Source organism: Panulirus ornatus, chromosome 58 (genome assembly GCF_036320965.1).
Source record: "Panulirus ornatus isolate Po-2019 chromosome 58, ASM3632096v1, whole genome shotgun sequence".
Lineage (NCBI taxonomy): Eukaryota > Metazoa > Arthropoda > Malacostraca > Decapoda > Palinuridae > Panulirus > Panulirus ornatus.
Genome location: NC_092281.1, coordinates 743048 through 763471, shown reverse-complemented (window position 1 = coordinate 763471; position 20424 = coordinate 743048). Strand labels below are relative to the sequence as shown.

The window sequence follows — 20424 nt, the reverse complement described above, 5'->3', positions numbered from 1 at the left end:
AAAGGTCAGTTGTTCGTCTGTGTTGTGAGCAAAGGTCAGTTGTTCGTCTGTGTTGTGAGCAAAGGTCAGTTGTTCGTCTGTGTTGTGAGCAAAGGTCAGTTGTTCGTCTGCGTTGTGAGCAAAGGTCAGTTGTTCGTCTGTGTTGTGAGCAAAGGTCAGTTGTTCGTCTGTGTTGTGAGCAAAGGTCAGTTGTTCGTCTGTGTTGTGAGGAAAGGTCAATTGTTCGTGTGTGTTGTGAGCAAAGGTCAGTTGTTCGTCTGTGTTGTGAGCAAAGGTCAGTTGTTCGTCTGTGTTGTGAGCAAAGGTCAGTTGTTCGTCTGTGTTGTGAGGAAAGGTCAGTTGTTCGTCTGTGTTGTGAGCAAAGGTCAGTTGTTCGTCTGTGTTGTGAGCAAAGGTCAGTTGTTCGTCTGTGTTGTGAGCAAAGGTCAGTTGTTCGTCTGTGTTGTGAGCAAAGGTCAGTTGTTCGTCTGTGTTGTGAGCAAAGGTCAGTTGTTCGTCTGTGTTGTGAGCAAAGGTCAGTTGTTCGTCTGTGTTGTGAGGAAAGGTCAGTTGTTCGTCTGTGTTGTGAGGAAAGGTCAGTTGTTCGTCTGTATTGTGAGCAAAGGTCAGTTGTTCGTCTGTGTTGTGAGGAAAGGTCAGTTGTTCGTCTGTGTTGTGAGGAAAGGTCAGTTGTTCGTCTGTATTGTGAGCAAAGGTCAGTTGTTCGTCTGTGTTGTGAGGAAAGGTCAGTTGTTCGTCTGTGTTGTGAGGAAAGGTCAGTTGTTCGTCTGTGTTGTGAGGAAAGGTCAGTTGTTCGTCTGTGTTGTGAGCAAAGGTCAGTTGTTCGTGTGTGTTGTGAGCAAAGGTCAGTTGTTCGTCTGTGTTGTGAGGAAAGGTCAGTTGTTCGTGTGTGTTGTGAGGAAAGGTCAGTTGTTCGTGTGTGTTGTGAGCAAAGGTCAGTTGTTCGTCTGTGTTGTGAGCAAAGGTCAGTTGTTCGTGTGTGTTGTGAGGAAAGGTCAGTTGTTCGTGTGTGTTGTGAGCAAAGGTTATGTGTAATCCCTCACATACCACATGAGGGAGGTTCAGTGTGCTACATTGATCTGATCGTAAGGTGAGGAGTCACACCTGTGTTAATCTACTCACTGTGTTAGGTTTGTCATGAGCGCTGACCAGCAGCTGGTCCTGCCTAACATATTGATCTAACAAAGACCTTACCTCGTAGTTAGTCTTGTCTAACTCCTAACATCATGTTAGAGTCAAGAGTTCACCCTGACGTACGTACTGTACCATACAGAGTGACCTCCACAGTAACACATTATGTGTAGCTCATTAATTACTGGTTTAACCTGACCTTTACTCTAACCCTAACATGACCTAATGAAGTTCCCAGACCGTATTGTGACCTGACATACTCACGACTCGTTTTCTTTAAAGTGACCTGTGCTGCAATGTGGTCGGTTTTGCAGAGTGACCTGCATAGCTGACCTGCCTGACCTGACCAGCAGACTAGTAAAACCGCTATATTGTGTTGCTCAACATGTAACCTTCCTGACCTGACCACCAGGTGCACCTGGCCAGCAGGCTGACCTGAGCAATTGATTGACTGTGCTAATGATATTGACCTGACCGTGAGACAGATGTGACCAGTGGACTGACCTGACCTGACCTGACCAGTATATGTAGGTATGTGACCAGGAAGTGAACTGTCTACGTCCCCTACAGACGGGTCACCAGCTCAGCTGCTACTGGAGAGGTCAAGGTTCACAGGCAGAGACCAGCGGGGCTACATCTTCAGGGATGACTTCGAGAACCCCAAGATTGACCCCAGTATCTGGTAATGTTGACCTGACCTGTGGTGTGGCCCACTGTGGCCTCCTGTGGCCTACTGTGGCCTCCATACCTCATGATCTGAACCAGATCCTCTGACGTGTGTGGGGCTACTGTCTATAAGCCTGGCCATTGTGGACAGGTCTGTCAGCCTGGCCATTGTGGACAGGTCTGTCAGCCTGGCCATTGTGGACAGGTCTGTCAGCCTGGCCATTGTGGACAGGTCTGTCAGCCTGGCCATTGTGGACAGGTCTGTCAGCTTGACCTGTGGGTCACAAGTGTGATGATACCGTGTGGTTGTATATACTTAATGATGATAATAATGATGATTATGATGATAATAATAATAATAATAATAATAATAATAATAATGATAATAATAATAATAATAATAATAATAATAATAATAATAACAGTAATAATGATAATAATGATAATGATGATAATAATAATTATCTCCTGATGGTAATGTCTTGATGTTTTTAGTGAGTAATTGTGAATAATTTTCTTTGATGAGAGAGATAAATGAAGCAGTGAATATGATGATTACAAATGAACAATATCCTCATGATTAATTATGAGGTTCTATATGACCTGTCCTCATGATTAATTATGAGGTTCTGTATGACCTGTCCTCATGATTAATTATGAGGTTCTATATGACCTGTCCTCATGATTAATTATGAGGTTCTATATGACCTGTCATGATTAATTATGAGGTTCTATATGACCTGTCCTCATGATTAATTATGAGGTTCTATATGACCTGTCCTCATGATTAATTATGAGGTTCTATATGACCTGTCCTCATGATTAATTATGAGGTTCTATATGACCTGTCCTCATGATTAATTATGAGGTTCTGTATGACCTGTCCTCATGATTAATTATGAGGTTCTATATGACCTGTCCTCATGATTAATTATGAGGTTCTATATGACCTGTCCTCATGATTAATTATGAGGTTCTGTATGACCTGTCCTCATGATTAATTATGAGGTTCTATATGACCTGTCCTCATGATTAATTATGAGGTTCTATATGACCTGTCCTCATGATTAATTATGAGGTTCTATATGACCTGTCCTCATGATTAATTATGAGGTTCTATATGACCTGTCCTCATGATTAATTATGAGGTTCTATATGACCTGTCCTCATGATTAATTATGAGGTTCTATATGACCTGTCCTCATGATTAATTATGAGGTTCTATATGACCTGTCCTCATGATTAATTATGAGGTTCTGTATGACCTGTCCTCATGATTAATTATGAGGTTCTATATGACCTGTCCTCATGATTAATTATGAGGTTCTATATGACCTGTCCTCATGATTAATTATGAGGTTCTATATGACCTGTCCTCATGATTAATTATGAGGTTCTATATGACCTGTCCTCATGATTAATTATGAGGTTCTGTATGACCTGTCCTCATGATTAATTATGAGGTTCTATATGACCTGTCCTCATGATTAATTATGAGGTTCTATATGACCTGTCCTCATGATTAATTATGAGGTTCTATATGACCTGTCCTCATGATTAATTATGAGGTTCTATATGACCTGTCCTCATGATTAATTATGAGGTTCTGTATGACCTGTCCTCATGATTAATTATGAGGTTCTATATGACCTGTCCTCATGATTAATTATGAGGTTCTATATGACCTGTCCTCATGATTAATTATGAGGTTCTATATGACCTGTCCTCATGATTAATTATGAGGTTCTATATGACCTGTCCTCATGATTAATTATGAGGTTCTATATGACCTGTCCTCATGATTAATTATGAGGTTCTATATGACCTGTCCTCATGATTAATTATGAGGTTCTGTATGACCTGTCCTCATGATTAATTATGAGGTTCTATATGACCTGTCCTCATGATTAATTATGAGGTTCTATATGACCTGTCCTCATGATTAATTATGAGGTTCTATATGACCTGTCCTCATGATTAATTATGAGGTTCTATATGACCTGCATGTTTAAATGTGGTGGATCTGAGTATGGTGACCCGTGACCTGTGCGTATGTCTGGGTGAGGTGACCTGTAATAGGTCTGGGTGTGGTGACCTGTAGGAGGTCTGGGTGTGGTGACCCTTACGTAGGTCTGGGTATGGTGACCTGTAGTAGGTCTAGGTGTGGTGACGCAGGAGTGAGTGTGGTTCTGGTCTGCTGCAGGAGTGAGGTGGAGGGAGGCAGTGTTGGTAGGGAGGTGGGTAACTTCCTGCATGGGTCAGCTGTCAACTTCACCAAGCCAGACGCTTCCATCACAACCTTACCCATGGATCTATCCAGAGGTCAGTACCGTCGGCCAGTCTCCACCACGTACATCATGTATGTATGTATGTACAACATCATGTACGTATGTACCTACATCATCATGTACGTATGTACAACATGTACGTATGTATGTACAACATCATGTACGTATGAGGTGTGTGTCTGATCACAACACTGGACTGTGTTGTGAAGTTATGATAGATCGAGAGTTATAGATTTAGTTATGTTTTGATCATAGGTCGATCCGTTAGGTGATATGGGAGATTTCAGATCTGTTCATTAACATACTAACATATTGTAACATACTAACAAACGATAACATATTAACATAACATACTAACATATGATAACAGCATATACTAACATATGATAACATACTAACATATACTAACATATGATAACATTAATACATAACATACTAACATATGATAACTAACATATAATGACATAATGACATACGATATCAACATATGATAACATATTAACATATGATAACATACTAACATATGAATTATTCAATAGCATTGTGCAACATAAATGACTTATTATAAATGATAAATACTGACAGGAACATTATAGAAGGGAATGATTATCCCGTTTTCTATTGTGTATCACAAGAAAGAAAATGGTGTTATGACCTTGTCTCCCGGTAGCCCGGCAGCTGCACTTCGCCCTGGGCGCTGGTTCGTGTCCTGGGCAGACGACAGTGCACGTCATGTACGGCCGAGCACCGCTAGACGACCAGGCTCAGTTCTTCCCCGGTACACCCACGAAGTACCGGTCGTACGGCCCGGTAGTGAGCGCCTACGTTGCAGAGGAAGGTAGCGGACTTGATCACATGGTGGTGGTCGGGGGAGAGGAGGCTGAGGGGAGTGGGGAGGTTAGCTCACCACCGCTGGGGAGGTTGAGCCGCATCAGGACGCACCCCGCACCCCACCAAGACGCCCACGACGACCCCCTGGCTGGCGAGGCCTGTACCTCGTGGGAGGAGGTACACACGTACACGTGAGTACTGTACCTGGTGGGAGGAGGTACACACGTACACGTGAGTACTGTACCTGGTGGGAGGAGGTACACACGTACACGTGATACTGTACCTCGTGGGAGGAGGTACACACGTACACGTGAGTACTGTACCTCGTGGGAGGAGGTACACACGTACACGTGAGTACTGTACCTGGTGGGAGGAGGTACACACGTACACGTGAGTACTGTACCTCGTGGGAGGAGGTACACACGTACACGTGAGTACTGTACTGTACCTGGTGGGAGGAGGTACACACGTACACGTGAGTACTGTACTGTACCTCGTGGGAGGAGGTACACACGTACACGTGAGTACTGTACTGTACCTGGTGGGAGGAGGTACACACGTACACGTGAGTACTGTACTTCGTGGGAGGAGGTACACACGTACACGTGAGTACTGTACCTCGTGGGAGGAGGTACACACGTACACGTGAGTACTGTACTGTACCTCGTGGGAGGAGGTACACATGTACACGTGAGTACTGTACCTCGTGGGAGGAGGTACACACGTACACGTGAGTACTGTACTGTACCTCGTGGGAGGAGGTACACACGTACACGTGAGTACTGTACCTCGTGGGAGGAGGTACACACGTACACGTGAGTACTGTACTGTACCTCGTGGAAGGAGGTACACACGTACACGTGAGTACTGTACTGTACCTCGTGGGAGGAGGTACACACGTACACGTGAGTACTGTACTGTGAGGAGGTACACACGTGAGTACAGTACCTCGTGTTTATGGTACCTCTTGTCTGTTGCACTATGGTACCCCCTCGTGGTGGTACCTCCTGCCTCTGTATCCCCACGTATGGTAGTCGCTGTAACAACTGACCAGGAAAATAGACAAAAAAAAAAAATTCTTTTTCATTGTTCAACTTTCGTGTTTACACTCACTCTCCTAATTTATATTAGTTTATATAAACGTTATTAAATGTTGATTCAAATCCTGAACATCTCTCTCAAGGTGGATTGAGTTATAATTTGTAGATAATTTGAGAGTTTGTTGTTTGGATGATGATAGGTTATACTACAATCACTGGAATACATCTCTACAACGACTAGTGTTCTTGTTGTGTGTTACTTGAAGGCGCAACTGTGGCTCCTCCTCCTCCTCCTCCTGTCTTTCCTTCTTCATATAACCTTCCTTCCTCCAACAGTCAGGTCTACCAACACCTGCGTAGACGTGAGTAATTGTCACTTTCCTTTTTTCTTCTCACCAAAGATGAACTAAACCGAGACATGTTTTGTCCGTTCCTGTACGTCAATATATGCGTAAATATATATATATGTAAACTGTATGTAACTGGACGGAATAGGCAGGGAGATAAGGACTTTGTTATTTGTGTGTGTGTGTGTGTGTGTGTGTGTGTGTGTGTGTGTGTGTAAACATTAGGTCGACCCTAGTGAGATCTTTGTCGCCAAGTTAGGATCCAACAGAGCACGGGTAAGGGTACATCAGTAGGGACCGAGTGTCAACAGTAGCAGTGTGTGTACGAAAACAGTGAGCTGTACGAAGGACGTAGGCCGGGTGCACCGCTGTATGTGAATAGCGCACGTACAAGGCCGACCTGACCTGGGGAACGTTGGCCGTTGCTTGACGAGGACTGCCGCACGCCCGGACCCCCGTGCACCTAGAGCCCAACCTGACCAGTTGATGCTGCCTTATGTGAACTATTACCACCAGTGACTAAGCAGGGTCGGCAGTCAGTATTATGCTGAACGGCAGAAATTACAGTGTGTTACTTGTTTTGAAGTGTTGAAGTGCATGAACTAAATTGTTCTAGTAATTATCAGCAGGTGTGTTACCATGCATGCCACAGTATTTCTACCGATGTTTTTAGATGTTCTGTGTAAGAATATTCACGTAATTTCCTTAGTCTACTGGCAAGTGAGTGTTCACAGTATGTTTGGCAGTCCAATGGCCTAGTTGGGTCATTAATGTCTTTATCAAGGGGTTGTACTAACACCAAGGCCTCTTGTGTGTAACGTGCAGGGCTGGTGCGTCAAGCGAGGTACACATCCAGCCTGTACCGCTGCGGTACCGTGTACCTGGGGTGTGCATCAAGTGGCAGGCTGGCCACCACGACCACCACACCTGCTGGGGCCTGGACGACGTCGCCCTCACCACCAACCAAGCCTCACAAGACCCGATCGTTGATGACTTCGACCCGATCGACCCGACCAACTGGATGTTCTTCCCTGGAGCTAAAGTGAAGGTAGGTCAGCACGGCAAGGCTAGGGTTCGATGCCTCACGCGCCCAGAGGAGTATTGTATCCCTCTGCCCCACGTGTGCAGTACACGTCGAGGGTTGGATATATGGTCAGTTGTATTATATACAGTTTGCACAAAAGAGGAATGATGAAGATGCTGACGTGTAAGGAGGTTAAGACGTCATTTGACCTTCCAGGAAGCGTGTGGGTCAGAGGGCAACAGCCTTGTCTTCGAGGGGGACCCGACGACCTCCTGGACGACCACACGACTGCTGGACCTGCGGGTCCTGCCTCCTGACGACGACCTGATCCTCGGCCAGTACTTCCTCCACTCTCCACCCAGCGGGTCAGTCGTCCCCAGTACCAGTAGGTGACACCAGTCGTCCTCCAGTACCAGTAGGTGACACCAGTCGTCCTCCAGTACCAGTAGGTGACACCAGTCGTCCCCCGGTACCAGTAGGTGACACCAGTCGTTCCCCAGTACCAGTAGGTGACACCAGTCGTCCTCCAGTACCAGTAGGTGACACCAGTCGTCCCTCAGTACCAGTAGGTGACACCAGTCGTTCCCCAGTACCAGTAGGTGACACCAGTCGTCCCCCAGTACCAGTAGGTGACACCAGTCGTCCCCCAGTACCAGTAGATGACACCAGTCGTCCTCCAGTACCAGTAGGTGACACCAGTCGTCCCCCAGTACCAGTAGGTGACACCAGTCGTCCTCCAGTACCAGTAGGTGACACCAGTCGTCCCCCAGTACCAGTAGGTGACACCAGTCGTCCCCCAGTACCAGTAGGTGACACCAGTCGTCCTCCAGTACCAGTAGGTGACACCAGTCGTCCCCCTAGTACCAGTAGGTGACACCAGTCGTCCCCAGTACCAGTAGGTGACACCAGTCGTCCTCCAGTACCAGTAGGTGACACCAGTCGTCCCCAGTACCAGTAGGTGACACCAGTCGTCCTCCAGTACCAGTAGGTGACACCAGTCGTCTCCAGTACCAGTAGGTGACACCAGTCGTCCCCCGTACCAGTAGGTGACACCAGTCGTCCTCCAGTACCCAGTAGGTGACACCAGTCGTCCTCCAGTACCAGTAGGTGACACCAGTCGTCCTCCAGTACCAGTAGGTGACACCAGTCGTCCTCCAGTACCAGTAGGTGACACCAGTCGTCCCCCAGTACCAGTAGGTGACACCAGTCGTCCCCAGTACCAGTAGGTGACACCAGTCGTCCTCCAGTACCAGTAGGTGACACCAGTCGTCCTCCAGTACCAGTAGGTGACACAGTCGTCCCCAGTACCAGTAGGTGACACAGTCGTCCTCCAGTACCAGTAGGTGACACCAGTCGTCCTCCAGTACCAGTAGGTGACACCAGTCGTCCCCCAGTACCAGTAGGTGACACCAGTCGTCCTCCAGTACCAGTAGGTGACACCAGTCGTCCTCCAGTACCAGTAGGTGACACCAGTCGTCCCCCAGTACCAGTAGGTGACACCAGTCGTCCTCCAGTACCAGTAGGTGACACCAGTCGTCCTCCAGTACCAGTAGGTGACACCAGTCGTCCCCCGGTACCAGTAGGTGACACCAGTCGTCCTCCAGTACCAGTAGGTGACACCAGTCGTCCTCCAGTACCAGTAGGTGACACCAGTCGTCCCCCAGTACCAGTAGGTGACATCAGTCGTCCCCCAGTACCAGTAGGTGACACCAGTCGTCCTCCAGTACCAGTAGGTGACACCAGTCGTTCCCCAGTACCAGTAGGTGACACCAGTCGTCCTCCAGTACCAGTAGGTGACACCAGTCGTCCTCCAGTACCAGTAGGTGACACCAGTCGTTCCCCAGTACCAGTAGGTGACATCAGTCGTCCCCCAGTACCAGTAGGTGACATCAGTCGATTCCCAGTACCAGTAGGTGACATCAGTCGTCCCCAGTACCAGTAGGTGACATCAGTCGATTCCCAGTACCAGTAGGTGACATCAGTCGTCCCCCAGTACCAGTAGGTGACACCAGTCGTTCCCCAGTACCAGTAGGTGACATCAGTCGTCCCCCAGTACCAGTAGGTGACATCAGTCGATTCCCAGTACCAGTAGGTGACATCAGTCGTCCCCAGTACCAGTAGGTGACATCAGTCGATTCCCAGTACCAGTAGGTGACATCAGTCGATTCCCAGTACCAGTAGGTGACATCAGTCGATTCCCAGTACCAGTAGGTGACATCAGTCGATTCCCAGTACCAGTAGGTGACATCAGTCGATTCCCAGTACCAGTAGGTGACACTAACATTAATCACATGCTTGATGAATTGTGATCAACATTGATCACATGCTTGATGATATATGATCGACATTGATCACATGTATGATGGTATATGATCAACATGATAACATGTATGATGGTATATGAGTAATGTGTCATATATGTAATAGTATTGCTCAAGTTTACACTTGATCTGTGCATTAAAACTCTGGAGTAACACAAAATACTTGTAACACCTTCATCATATGGTTGTACTATAATATACATGTTAGCAGCAGGTCAGGTCTTATGGTTGTGGTACAACATGTTAGCAGCAGGTCAGGTCTTATGGTTGTGGTACAACATGTTAGCAGCAGGTCAGGTCTTATGGTTGTGGTACAACATGTTAGCAGCAGGTCAGGTCTTATGGTTGTGGTACAACATGTTAGCAGCAGGTCAGGTCTTATGGTTGTGGTACAACATGTTAGCAGCAGGTCAGGTCTTATGGTTGTGGTACAACATGTTAGCAGCAGGTCAGGTCTTATGGTTGTGGTACAACAAGTTGTTGCTGACGCAGGTGGACGGTGGAGGCAGGGAGCGTGACGCGCTGTGAGGCACGACAGAGAATGGTGTTCTCTGGTGAAGGCAACCGTAGGATCTGCACCCCCTACCTGGATGCCAGGTACTGTCCTACCTGGGTACCAGGTACTGTCATACATTTCTACACGTCTCTTGTCATCTTCTAAACCTTAAACCGTCTTTATAACAACAGGAATATATATATATATATATATATATATATATATATAAAATCTGTCAATTAACTAATTGACGTTGATGTATGTGTACTGATGTGTATCTGTGTATGTACAGTTTTCTTTACGTAGGTGTGTATATGTGGTATCTATGTGTTTGACGCAGGTGTGTGTGTGTGTGTGGTCTTCATGTGGTTGATGCAGGTGTGTGCGTATATGTGGTATCTATGTAACTGACGCCGGTATGTGCGTATATGTGGTATTTATGTGGTTGACGCAGGTATGTGCGTATATGTGGTATTTATGTGGTTGACGCAGGTATGTGCGTATATGTGGTATTTATGTGGTTGACGCAGGTATGTGCGTATATGTGGTATCTATGTGGTTGACCCGAGGTGTTACCACCTGGCAGGTCTGTGGGTGTGTTGAGCGTATCACTGCAGCTGGGCGAGTGCTACACCAGCCACAGCGGGAGGGTGAGTGTGTCTGTGTACAGCGAACGTGGGGAGCAGAGAGACCTGCTTGGGGAGGAACGTCTGGCCTGGACCCACCAGGAGTACACCCTCCTCGTCCCACCACACCTGCAGCTCCAGGACACCAGGTAACCTCCCCACCACGCCTGTGGTAGTCTCCCACCAGGTAACCTCCCCACCACACCTGTGGTAGTCTCCCACCAGGTAACCTCCCCACCATACCTGTGGTAGTCTTCCACGAGGTAACCTCCCCACGCCTGTGGTAGTCTCCCACCAGGTAACCTCCCCACCACACCTGTGGTAGTCTCCCACCAGGTAACCTCCCCACCACACCTGTGTGGTAGTCGTCCAGGTGTAAACTTTGGTCGTCCTGCCACACCTGTCTAGTACGTATGGCAGGAGTAGTCAGCGTCAGGTAGGTATGGCAGGAGTGGTCGTCCTGCCACACCTGTCTAGTACGTATGGCAGGAGTGGTCAGCGTCAGGTAGGTATGGCAGGAGTGGTCAGCGTCAGGTAGGTATGGCAGGAGTGGTCTGCGTCAGGTAGGTATGGCAGGAGTGGTCTGCGTCAGGTAGGTATGGCAGGAGTGGTCTGCGTCAGGTAGGTATGGCAGGAGTGGTCTGCGTCAGGTAGGTATGGCAGGAGTGGTCTGCGTCAGGTAGGTATGGGAGGAGTGGTCTTCGTCAGGTGGGTATGGCAGGAGTGGTCTGCGTCAGGTGGGTATGGGAGGAGTGGTCTTCGTCAGGTAGGTATGGCAGGAGTGGTCTGCGTCAGGTAGGTATGGGAGGAGTGGTCTTCGTCAGGTGGGTATGGCAGGAGTGGTCTGCGTCAGGTGGGTATGGGAGGAGTGGTCTTCGTCAGGTAGGTATGGCAGGAGTGGTCTGCGTCAGGTGGGTCATCCCACAATGAGTGGTTGCTGTGGTCATAGTAACCTCTTAACACTTTCTTTGATTCAGTAATTTCGATAATAAGATAAATGATAATAATTTGATATAATTGTAGGATTATCTGTTGTCTGATGTGAGGCACAGCCTGCAGACCTGCCCTACACCCAGGATGGTGTAGGGTAGTACATAGTACATCAGGACCGCTGTGTTACAGGGACGGTGTAGGGTAGTACATAGTACATCAGGACCGCTGTGTTACAGGGACGATGTAGGGTAGTACATAGTACATCAGGACCGCTGTGTTACAGGGACGGTGTAGGGTAGTACATAGTACATCAGGACCGCTGTGTTACAGGGACGGTGTAGGGTAGTACATAGTACGTCAGGACCGCTGTGTTACAGGGACGGTGTAGGGTAGTACATAGTACGTCAGGACCGCTGTGTTACAGGGACGGTGTAGGGTAGTACATAGTACATCAGGACCGCTGTGTTACAGGGATGGTGTAGGGTAGTACATAGTACATCAGGACCGCTGTGTTACAGGTTCTGCCTGGAGCAGACGCAGGCCAGCCGGAACCAGACGGACGTGTGGGCCCTCGACCACCTGCGCCTCCTACCGTGGCTGCCAGCCCGACCCTCACACTTCTTCCAGGTCCGTCCGTCCCTCCGTCTCTCTCTCTCTCTCTCTCTCTCTCTCTCTCTCTCTCTCTCTCTCTCTCTCTCTCTGGGCCACGTAATGCCTCCCTCCTTCGTGCCTGCAGCTTGAGCCTCGCCTCCGACAGTTGGGTGTGCACAGTGTTCCCTCCTGCTTGTGATCCACTCTTTATGATCCACGTTTTCCTCTCCACTTGGTAACACATTACTTTACATCCACATGCAAAACATCAGAACCATCTGGGCCACACTGCTCCGTCCACACCATCTGGCCACATTGTGAGGAGGTCAGACGCCACTCACAATACATACACCAGCTGTGTGTACACAAGTAAACACTCTGAGAACATGACATACGTCACGCACAACACTTGTGTGTAGTTGTGGAGGCGAGGTTGTTGTTACTTGGCACCTAGGTTGGATGTGACCTGCACCACTCGTATGACTCACACATGACCACAGACACGACCACGTGACTGACAGCGCGTCGCGTCCAGCCTCAGTCTTTCGTCCTCACACTCCTCCTCCTCCTCCTCCTCCTCCTCCACCTGGCACAAGTGTGTGTCTGGTGTGGCACGCTGGTCCTTGATCTCCTCATCGTACCTCATATCATGAGGTTCCCCTGGACGCCTTCCCTCATTAATCTAATGTTTATTGTTGAATGATAATAATGATGATATTTGTACGTAACCTCTGGTTGGTGTCAGTCGAGTTGTGTGCTGTTTAACCACAAGACTCAGTGGTTGTAGGAGAGTGAGGAGGTTGTGACGAGTGTCCCACGTACAGGCTCGTGTCAACCTGGAGTGTGGCGACGGACTCAGCCAGGTGGAGGTGCAGACCAGCTCGGACGGTGGAGCCACCTGGACGGCCCTACACAACCGGTGTCTGCCAGGGGCGTGCCCGGGCACCCACTCTACCCTCACCTCCTCCCTACGACCAGAACAACTTGATAGGTCAGTAGTCACACACACACACACACACACACACACACACCTTCCTCATCTAGGTCCCCATTTATCGACCAGCTTAGAGGGAACAACGAAGAACAGGGATTGTCTGTGGGCTAACTCATGTTTGTATGTGTGTGTGTGTGTGTGTGTGTGTGTGTATGTGTGTGTGAGAGAGAGAGAGAGAGAGAGAGAGAGAGAGAGAGAGAGAGAGAGAGAGAGAGAGAGAGAGAGAGAGAGAGGTGCACTTGGTGATTGCTTGCAAGTCTCACATGGTTGTCTGCCGTGATGCCGCAGGTGGAGTCTGGTGACGCTGCCGCTGCCCTACATGTCTCTCACGTCCAACACGCGGCTGCGGGTGCGGCAGGTGGCGGCGGAGGAGGAAGAGGCAGCTGGTGCGTCCAGGTGGTGGGCCCTGGACAACGTCTTCATCGGCCAGTGTCGCCAGGGGTGCAGCGGTCGAGGGCTCTGCCAACCTGACGGAGGCTGCAAGTAAGACGACGAGGTGGTCTGTCCTCCACACACCACACACACACCACACACACACACACACACACACACACACACACACACACACACCACACACACACACACACACACACCCCACACACACACACACACACCCACACACACACACCACACACCACACACCACACACCACACACACACACCACACACACACACACCACACACACACACACACACACACCACACACACACCACACACACACCACACACCACGCACACCACACCACACACACACACACCCCACACACACACACACACACGTGAATGTGTATCTTTTTTATATTTATTGTAGATATCTGAAGGTACTCTCTCTCTCTCTCTCTCTCTCTCTCTCTCTCTCTCTCTCTCTCTCTCTCTCTCTCTCTCTCTGTGTGTACGATGACCTGAGAGGTGGGTGATGCTGGCGGCCACATTGTGAGTGAGTGTTGTGTGGTGGCAGGTGTGAGTACGGCTACAGCGGGGAGGCGTGTCAGGCGGCCGACCGTGATAACCTAGTGTATGTGTCGGAGGCTTTCACCAACCACGTCGTCGACAGCGCCAACATTCTCAAGGTAATTATGTGCTCGAGTCTTGCTTCCTTATCATCAAGATATCTGAGGTTAGGTTAGGTTAGGTTATCTCAGGCGCTTTGTGTGTGTTCAAAGTGTTCAAGTGTATGGTAGAGGTTGTGGGCAACGTTTGTGCTGTGTGGGTGAGGGAGATCTACACCAGCGGGGCCTCATTTTGTGAACGTTTTTCGATCAAACATCATTTGAAACCTTGTGTGCTGGTGTCCCCACACACAGCTTCTTCCTTGTGTGCTGGTGTCCCCACACACAGCTTCTTCCTTGTGTGCTGGTGTCCCCACACACAGCTTCATCCTTGTGTGCTGGTGTCCCCACACACAGCTTCATCCTTATGTGCTGGTGTCCCCACACACAGCTTCATCCTTGTGTGCTGGTGTCCCCACACACAGCTTCTTCCTTGTGTGCTGGTGTCCCCACACACAGCTTCATCCTTGTGTGCTGGTGTCCCCACACACAGCTTCATCCTTATGTGCTGGTGTCCCCACACACAGCTTCTTCCTTGTGTGCTGGTGTCCCCACACACAGCTTCATCCTTGTGTGCTGGTGTCCCCACACACAGCTTCATCCTTGTGTGCTGGTGTCCCCACACACAGCTTCATCCCTGTGTGCTGGTGTCCCCACACACAGCTTCATCCTTGTGTGCTGGTGTCCCCACACACAGCTTCATCCTTGTGTGCTGGTGTCCCCACACACAGCTTCATCCTTGTGTGCTGATGTCCCCACACACAGCTTCATCCTTGTGTGCTGGTGTCCCCACACACAGCTTCATCCTTGTGTGCTGGTGTCCCACACACAGCTTCATCCTTGTGTGCTGGTGTCCCCCACACAGCTTCATCCTTGTGTGCTGGTGTCCCCACACACAGCTTCATCCTTGTGTGCTGATGTCCCCCACACAGCTTCATCCTTGTGTGCTGGTGTCCCCACACACAGCTTCTTCCTTGTGTGCTGATGTCCCCCACACAGCTTCATCCTTGTGTGCTGGTGTCCCCACACACAGCTTCATCCTTGTGTGCTGATGTCCCCACACACAGCTTCATCCTTGTGTGCTGGTGTCCCCACAGACAGCTTCATCCTTGTGTGCTGGTGTCCCCACACACAGCTTCATCCTTGTGTGCTGGTGTCCCCACACACAGCTTCATCCTTGTGTGCTGGTGTCCCCACACACAGCTTCATCCTTGTGTGCTGGTGTCCCCACACACAGCTTCATCCTTGTGTGCTGATGTCCCCACACACAGCTTCATCCCTGTGTGCTGGTGTCCCCACACACAGCTTCATCCTTGTGTGCTGGTGTCCCCACACACAGCTTCATCCCTGTGTGCTGATGTCCCCACACACAGCTTCATCCTTGTGTGCTGGTGTCCCCACACACAGCTTCATCCTTGTGTGCTGGTGTCCCCACACACAGCTTCATCCTTGTGTGCTGGTGTCCCCCACACAGCTTCATCCTTGTGTGCTGGTGTCCCCACACACAGCTTCATCCTTATGTGCTGGTGTCCCCACACACAGCTTCATCCTTGTGTGCTGGTGTCCCCACACACAGCTTCATCCTTGTGTGCTGGTGTCCCCACACACAGCTTCATCCTTGTGTGCTGGTGTCCCCACACACAGCTTCATCCTTATGTGCTGGTGTCCCCACACACAGCTTCATCCTTGTGTGCTGGTGTCCCCACACACAGCTTCATCCTTGTGTGCTGATGTCCCCACACACAGCTTCATCCTTGTGTGCTGGTGTCCCCACACACAGCTTCATCCTTGTGTGCTGGTGTCCCCACACACAGCTTCATCCTTGTGTGCTGGTGTCCCCACACACAGCTTCATCCCTGTGTGCTGGTGTCCCCACACACAGCTTCATCCTTGTGTGCTGGTGTCCCCACACACAGCTTCATCCCTGTGTGCTGGTGTCCCCACACACAGCTTCATCCTTGCCTGTGTGCTGGTGTCCCCACACACAGCTTCTTCCTTGTGTGCTGGTGTCCCCACACACAGCTTCATCCTTGTGTGCTGGTGTCCCCCACACAGCTTCTTCCTTGTGTGCTGGTGTCCCCACACACAGCTTCTTCCTTGTGTGCTGGTGTCCCCACACACAGCTTCATCCTTGTGTGCTGGTGTCCCCACACACAGCTTCTTCCTTGTGTGCTGGTGTCCCCACACACAGCTTCTTCCTTGTGTGCTGGTGTCCCCACACACAGCTTCTTCCTTGTGTGCTGGTGTCCCCACACACAGCTTCATCCTTGTGTGCTGGTGTCCCCACACACAGCTTCATCCTTGTGTGCTGGTGTCCCCACACACAGCTTCATCCTTGTGTGCTGGTGTCCCCACACACAGCTTCATCCCTGTGTGCTGGTGTCCCCACACACAGCTTCATCCTGTGTGCTGGTGTCCCCTACACAGAGCTTCATCACACGGTTTACTCCAGTCGTCTTCCATGTTTTCTAACACGTTTGTCTTGACTGTGTTTTTGTGTGGCTGCAGATGGTGGGCGGGCAGAGCAGCCTCAGCTGTGGTGTGGTGGGGTCGGGGACAGCAGCCGTGTTCAGTGGTCGAGGACCTCGCGCCATCACCACAGTCGACGTGAACACCACACACGCCCACTTCCTCCAGTTCCACTACGTAGCCGGTACCGTCAGCGACGTAAGTCCTCTACTACATCAACGTACCCTCCATTTATATATATATATATATGATTTCTCTGGATATGTTTGACAATTGTCTCTCATCATTGCATAATTCATCTTAACAACATTAAAGTTGTGGATGACTTGTTATTATTATCTGGATGGCGACCACTTCTAAGATGCAGCAGACGACGTGACTCCGTCCTGTGTTAGTGTGAGGCTCAGTGTGTCAAGGTCAGTGTGTGAGTAGTTGTGTGTCAGTGTGTCAAGGTCAGTGTGTGAGTAGTTGTGTGTCAGTGTGTCATGATCAGTATGATTATCATTTTGTCTTAACTGATGTGTACAGTAGAGGGAGAGGGATCAGCACTCGTGGCTCACCATCTCCTGAATATTCTTCAACATAAACTTTGTAAACAGCTTCCTCCGTCCGACACTCACAGTTCCATTGATCAAAATATTCCACCCACCTTGACCTGGACCCTGCCTCACCTTCCTTTATAACGACCCTCCCACACACCTACTTGTTGCCGCCAGCTGGGCAGTAGCTGTAGACTGGTCGAGAACATGTATTGACAACATGTTGACCTCTGTGACAACCAAGGTGGTAACTTGTTACCAACGATACTTTCCCAAACATGAAATGAGATGGTAAGACGCAATGATGTGACACAAGACTGTGGTCTGAATCGCATGGTCTGAGACCTAGCGAGCGGCGGTAATATATACAGTAATTACCACAAATCAGGACAATATGACTCACTGTGCTCGATGAAAAGCCAGTAAATAGTGATCATAATATTATCAACAACCTTTTCCCGTCCACATTTTCCTACACGATTAATATGATAGTATCTATACTTGTTTTTACTGACAGTTGAGCCGGAGGGAGAGGTGTGTAGGGTAGTGCTGGACTGTTGCAAACACTGGTGCTGATTCAGCGACTCGCGTTATGGACCATCAACTCTCCTGCTATCTGTCCTACCCATATACTTCCATGTACTAACACACTTTTATCCCTCCCAGGCTATCGTATCCTCCCTTACCATCTCCAATTACTCCCTCCCTGATCTGCAAATCCACTCTCCCTCACCACCACCACCACCACTCCCTTTCCTCCTCCCTGGCAACAACACAGAGCATCACACTCACCCTCCACCCCCGCCCTGGCCATCATGTTCTGAACGGCGTATAGCATTGTTCAGTAGTACAATCATTCACCCGCCATTTTCCCTCTCGACAGTGTCCATATTGCTAACACATCCTTCCCGCTGAACAACATAATGTTCTCCGAAAATATATCGCCCCAGCAGCCAGGAATTCCTGCCAAAGAAATGGTTGAATCATTGGCAACTGTGTATGTGGGTTAGTTATCGTGCGTCTGGCAACTTCCATGAGGCTTGAAGTGGCTCAGACCTGGACGGACGGACGGAGAGACAGGAACAGGACAGACAGACAGGAGCAGTAGGGACGGATGGACGTTTAGACAGGAGCACCTTACAGAGAAAAGATCAACAATAAGGAGTCAGTAGGACAGTGAGAGAACTCCTGCAGGGGCGCTGGACGAAGGATGGAAGCAAACCTTTGATTGGTGGTGTACAGGAATGTGATGTGTGGATCATACACGAAGTTGGTGCGATGGAGAACATGACACAGTTCTTATGCACAGATGTGATATCTTAGGATCAAACTGGTAAGATGAATAATGTAGGCGATTATGAAGATAGTTAACTTGAAGATTGGAGATGGGAAACAGTGCTTGAGGTGAAACGTTGTATGATTGTGACTACGGAGGAGGCGTGGCTGATGACAAGCTGGTAACGAGGAGAGGCAGTTGGGCAGTGTGGTGGACCGGTGACGTGTTGAACCTTACTGGAAACTCCTGACGAAAATGAAATGTTGAATGATTCATGTGTAGTGTTGAGGTTCATGTATAGTGCTGGTGTTGTGTATGTAAGATGGAAGTGGGACTGGAGATGTGAGTGTCGTTTGACGAACCAAGTTGGTGTCTCAGTTGAACATTTGAGAAATATGTTTGTAACGTGGATGACGCTAGACATGTGTGTGGGTCATGTGTGAGGACGTCATGCAGAGGAGACGTGGGATCTAGACATATAAACAATGAGGTGTTATTGTGTTGGGTCAAGTTTAACCTTGGAGGAGGACGGGTTGGTCCTGGAATCTATTTATTCTAAGTAAATTTGGGGATGTGATCCACCGGTGTAGTTATAGTCATTAAGAGATGGTTAGTGGGTCGGGCTGGCTAGGGTTGGTGTTGTGATGAGTGAGTGAGTGAGTGAGACTTGGTTATGCTGCTGCAGGTGGGCAAGTGTCCCGGGCCGGACCGTGACAGCGAGAGCGTCTACGTCCACTACTCGTGTGACGGTGGCGTTACCTGGCACCTCCTCCACACACTCCATGCCAGACACCACAAGGAACCCAGGTACGTCATCCACCTCCACCACACACCTGCTACACATCTGCTGCACCACACACCTGCTGTACCATACACCTGCTGCACCATACACCTGCTGCACCACACATCTGCTGTACCACACACCTGCTGTACCGCACACCTGCTGTACCATACACCTGCTGCACCACACGCCTGCTGCACCACACGCCTGCTGCACCACACGCCTGCTGCACCACACACCTGCTGCACCACACACCTGCTGTACCATACACCTGCTGTACCACACACCTGCTGTACCGCACACCTGCAGTACCGCACACCTGCTTCACCGCACACCTGCTGCACCACACACCTGCTGTACCGCACACCGGCACCACACACCTGCTACACACCTGCTGCACCACACACCTGCTGTACCAGACCCCTGCTGCACCACACACCTGCTGTACCCCACACCGGCACCACACACCTGCTACACACCTGCTGCACCACACACCTGCTGCATCACACACCTGCAGTACCGCACACCTGCTGCACCACACACCTGCTGTACCGCACACCTGCACCACACACCTGCTGTACCATACACCTGCTGTACCACACACCTGCTTCACCACACACCTGCTTCACCACACACCTGCAGTACCGCACACCTGCTGCACCACACACCTGCTATACCGCACACCTGCACCACACACCTGCTGTACCACACACCTCGTTCCACACACTTGCTGTACCACACACTTGCTACACCACACACCTGCTGTGCCACATGCCTGCTGTGCCACACGCCTGCTGCACCACACACCTGCTGTACCACACACCTGCTGTACCACACACCTGCTACACAACACATCTGTTGGACCATACATCTGTCACATATGCTATAATCGAGACAGCAAGTGAAACCCTGACCCAAGTGGGTCTCCCTGTTGACCTGCTCTCACCTTGACCTCTGTGGCTGAGGGAGGTCAGTTGACCTTGACCCCGGTGCCACAGTTGATACTGACCTTCCTCTTCCCG

General features: G+C 49.7%; 1 protein-coding gene across 1 annotated transcript in view; it reads left to right on the top strand.

The window, feature by feature from the left end:
* Positions 1 to 20424, top strand: part of LOC139766590 (reelin-like) — a 96181-nt gene that overhangs the window by 11030 nt on the left and 64727 nt on the right. The window contains 13 exon segments of the mRNA XM_071695442.1: positions 1702 to 1813; positions 4001 to 4119; positions 4756 to 5107; positions 7129 to 7351; positions 7544 to 7692; positions 10141 to 10245; positions 10731 to 10919; positions 12222 to 12330; positions 13119 to 13285; positions 13577 to 13771; positions 14247 to 14358; positions 16846 to 17004; positions 19307 to 19428. Coding sequence (XP_071551543.1) covers positions 1702 to 1813; positions 4001 to 4119; positions 4756 to 5107; positions 7129 to 7351; positions 7544 to 7692; positions 10141 to 10245; positions 10731 to 10919; positions 12222 to 12330; positions 13119 to 13285; positions 13577 to 13771; positions 14247 to 14358; positions 16846 to 17004; positions 19307 to 19428 — 2113 coding nt within the window.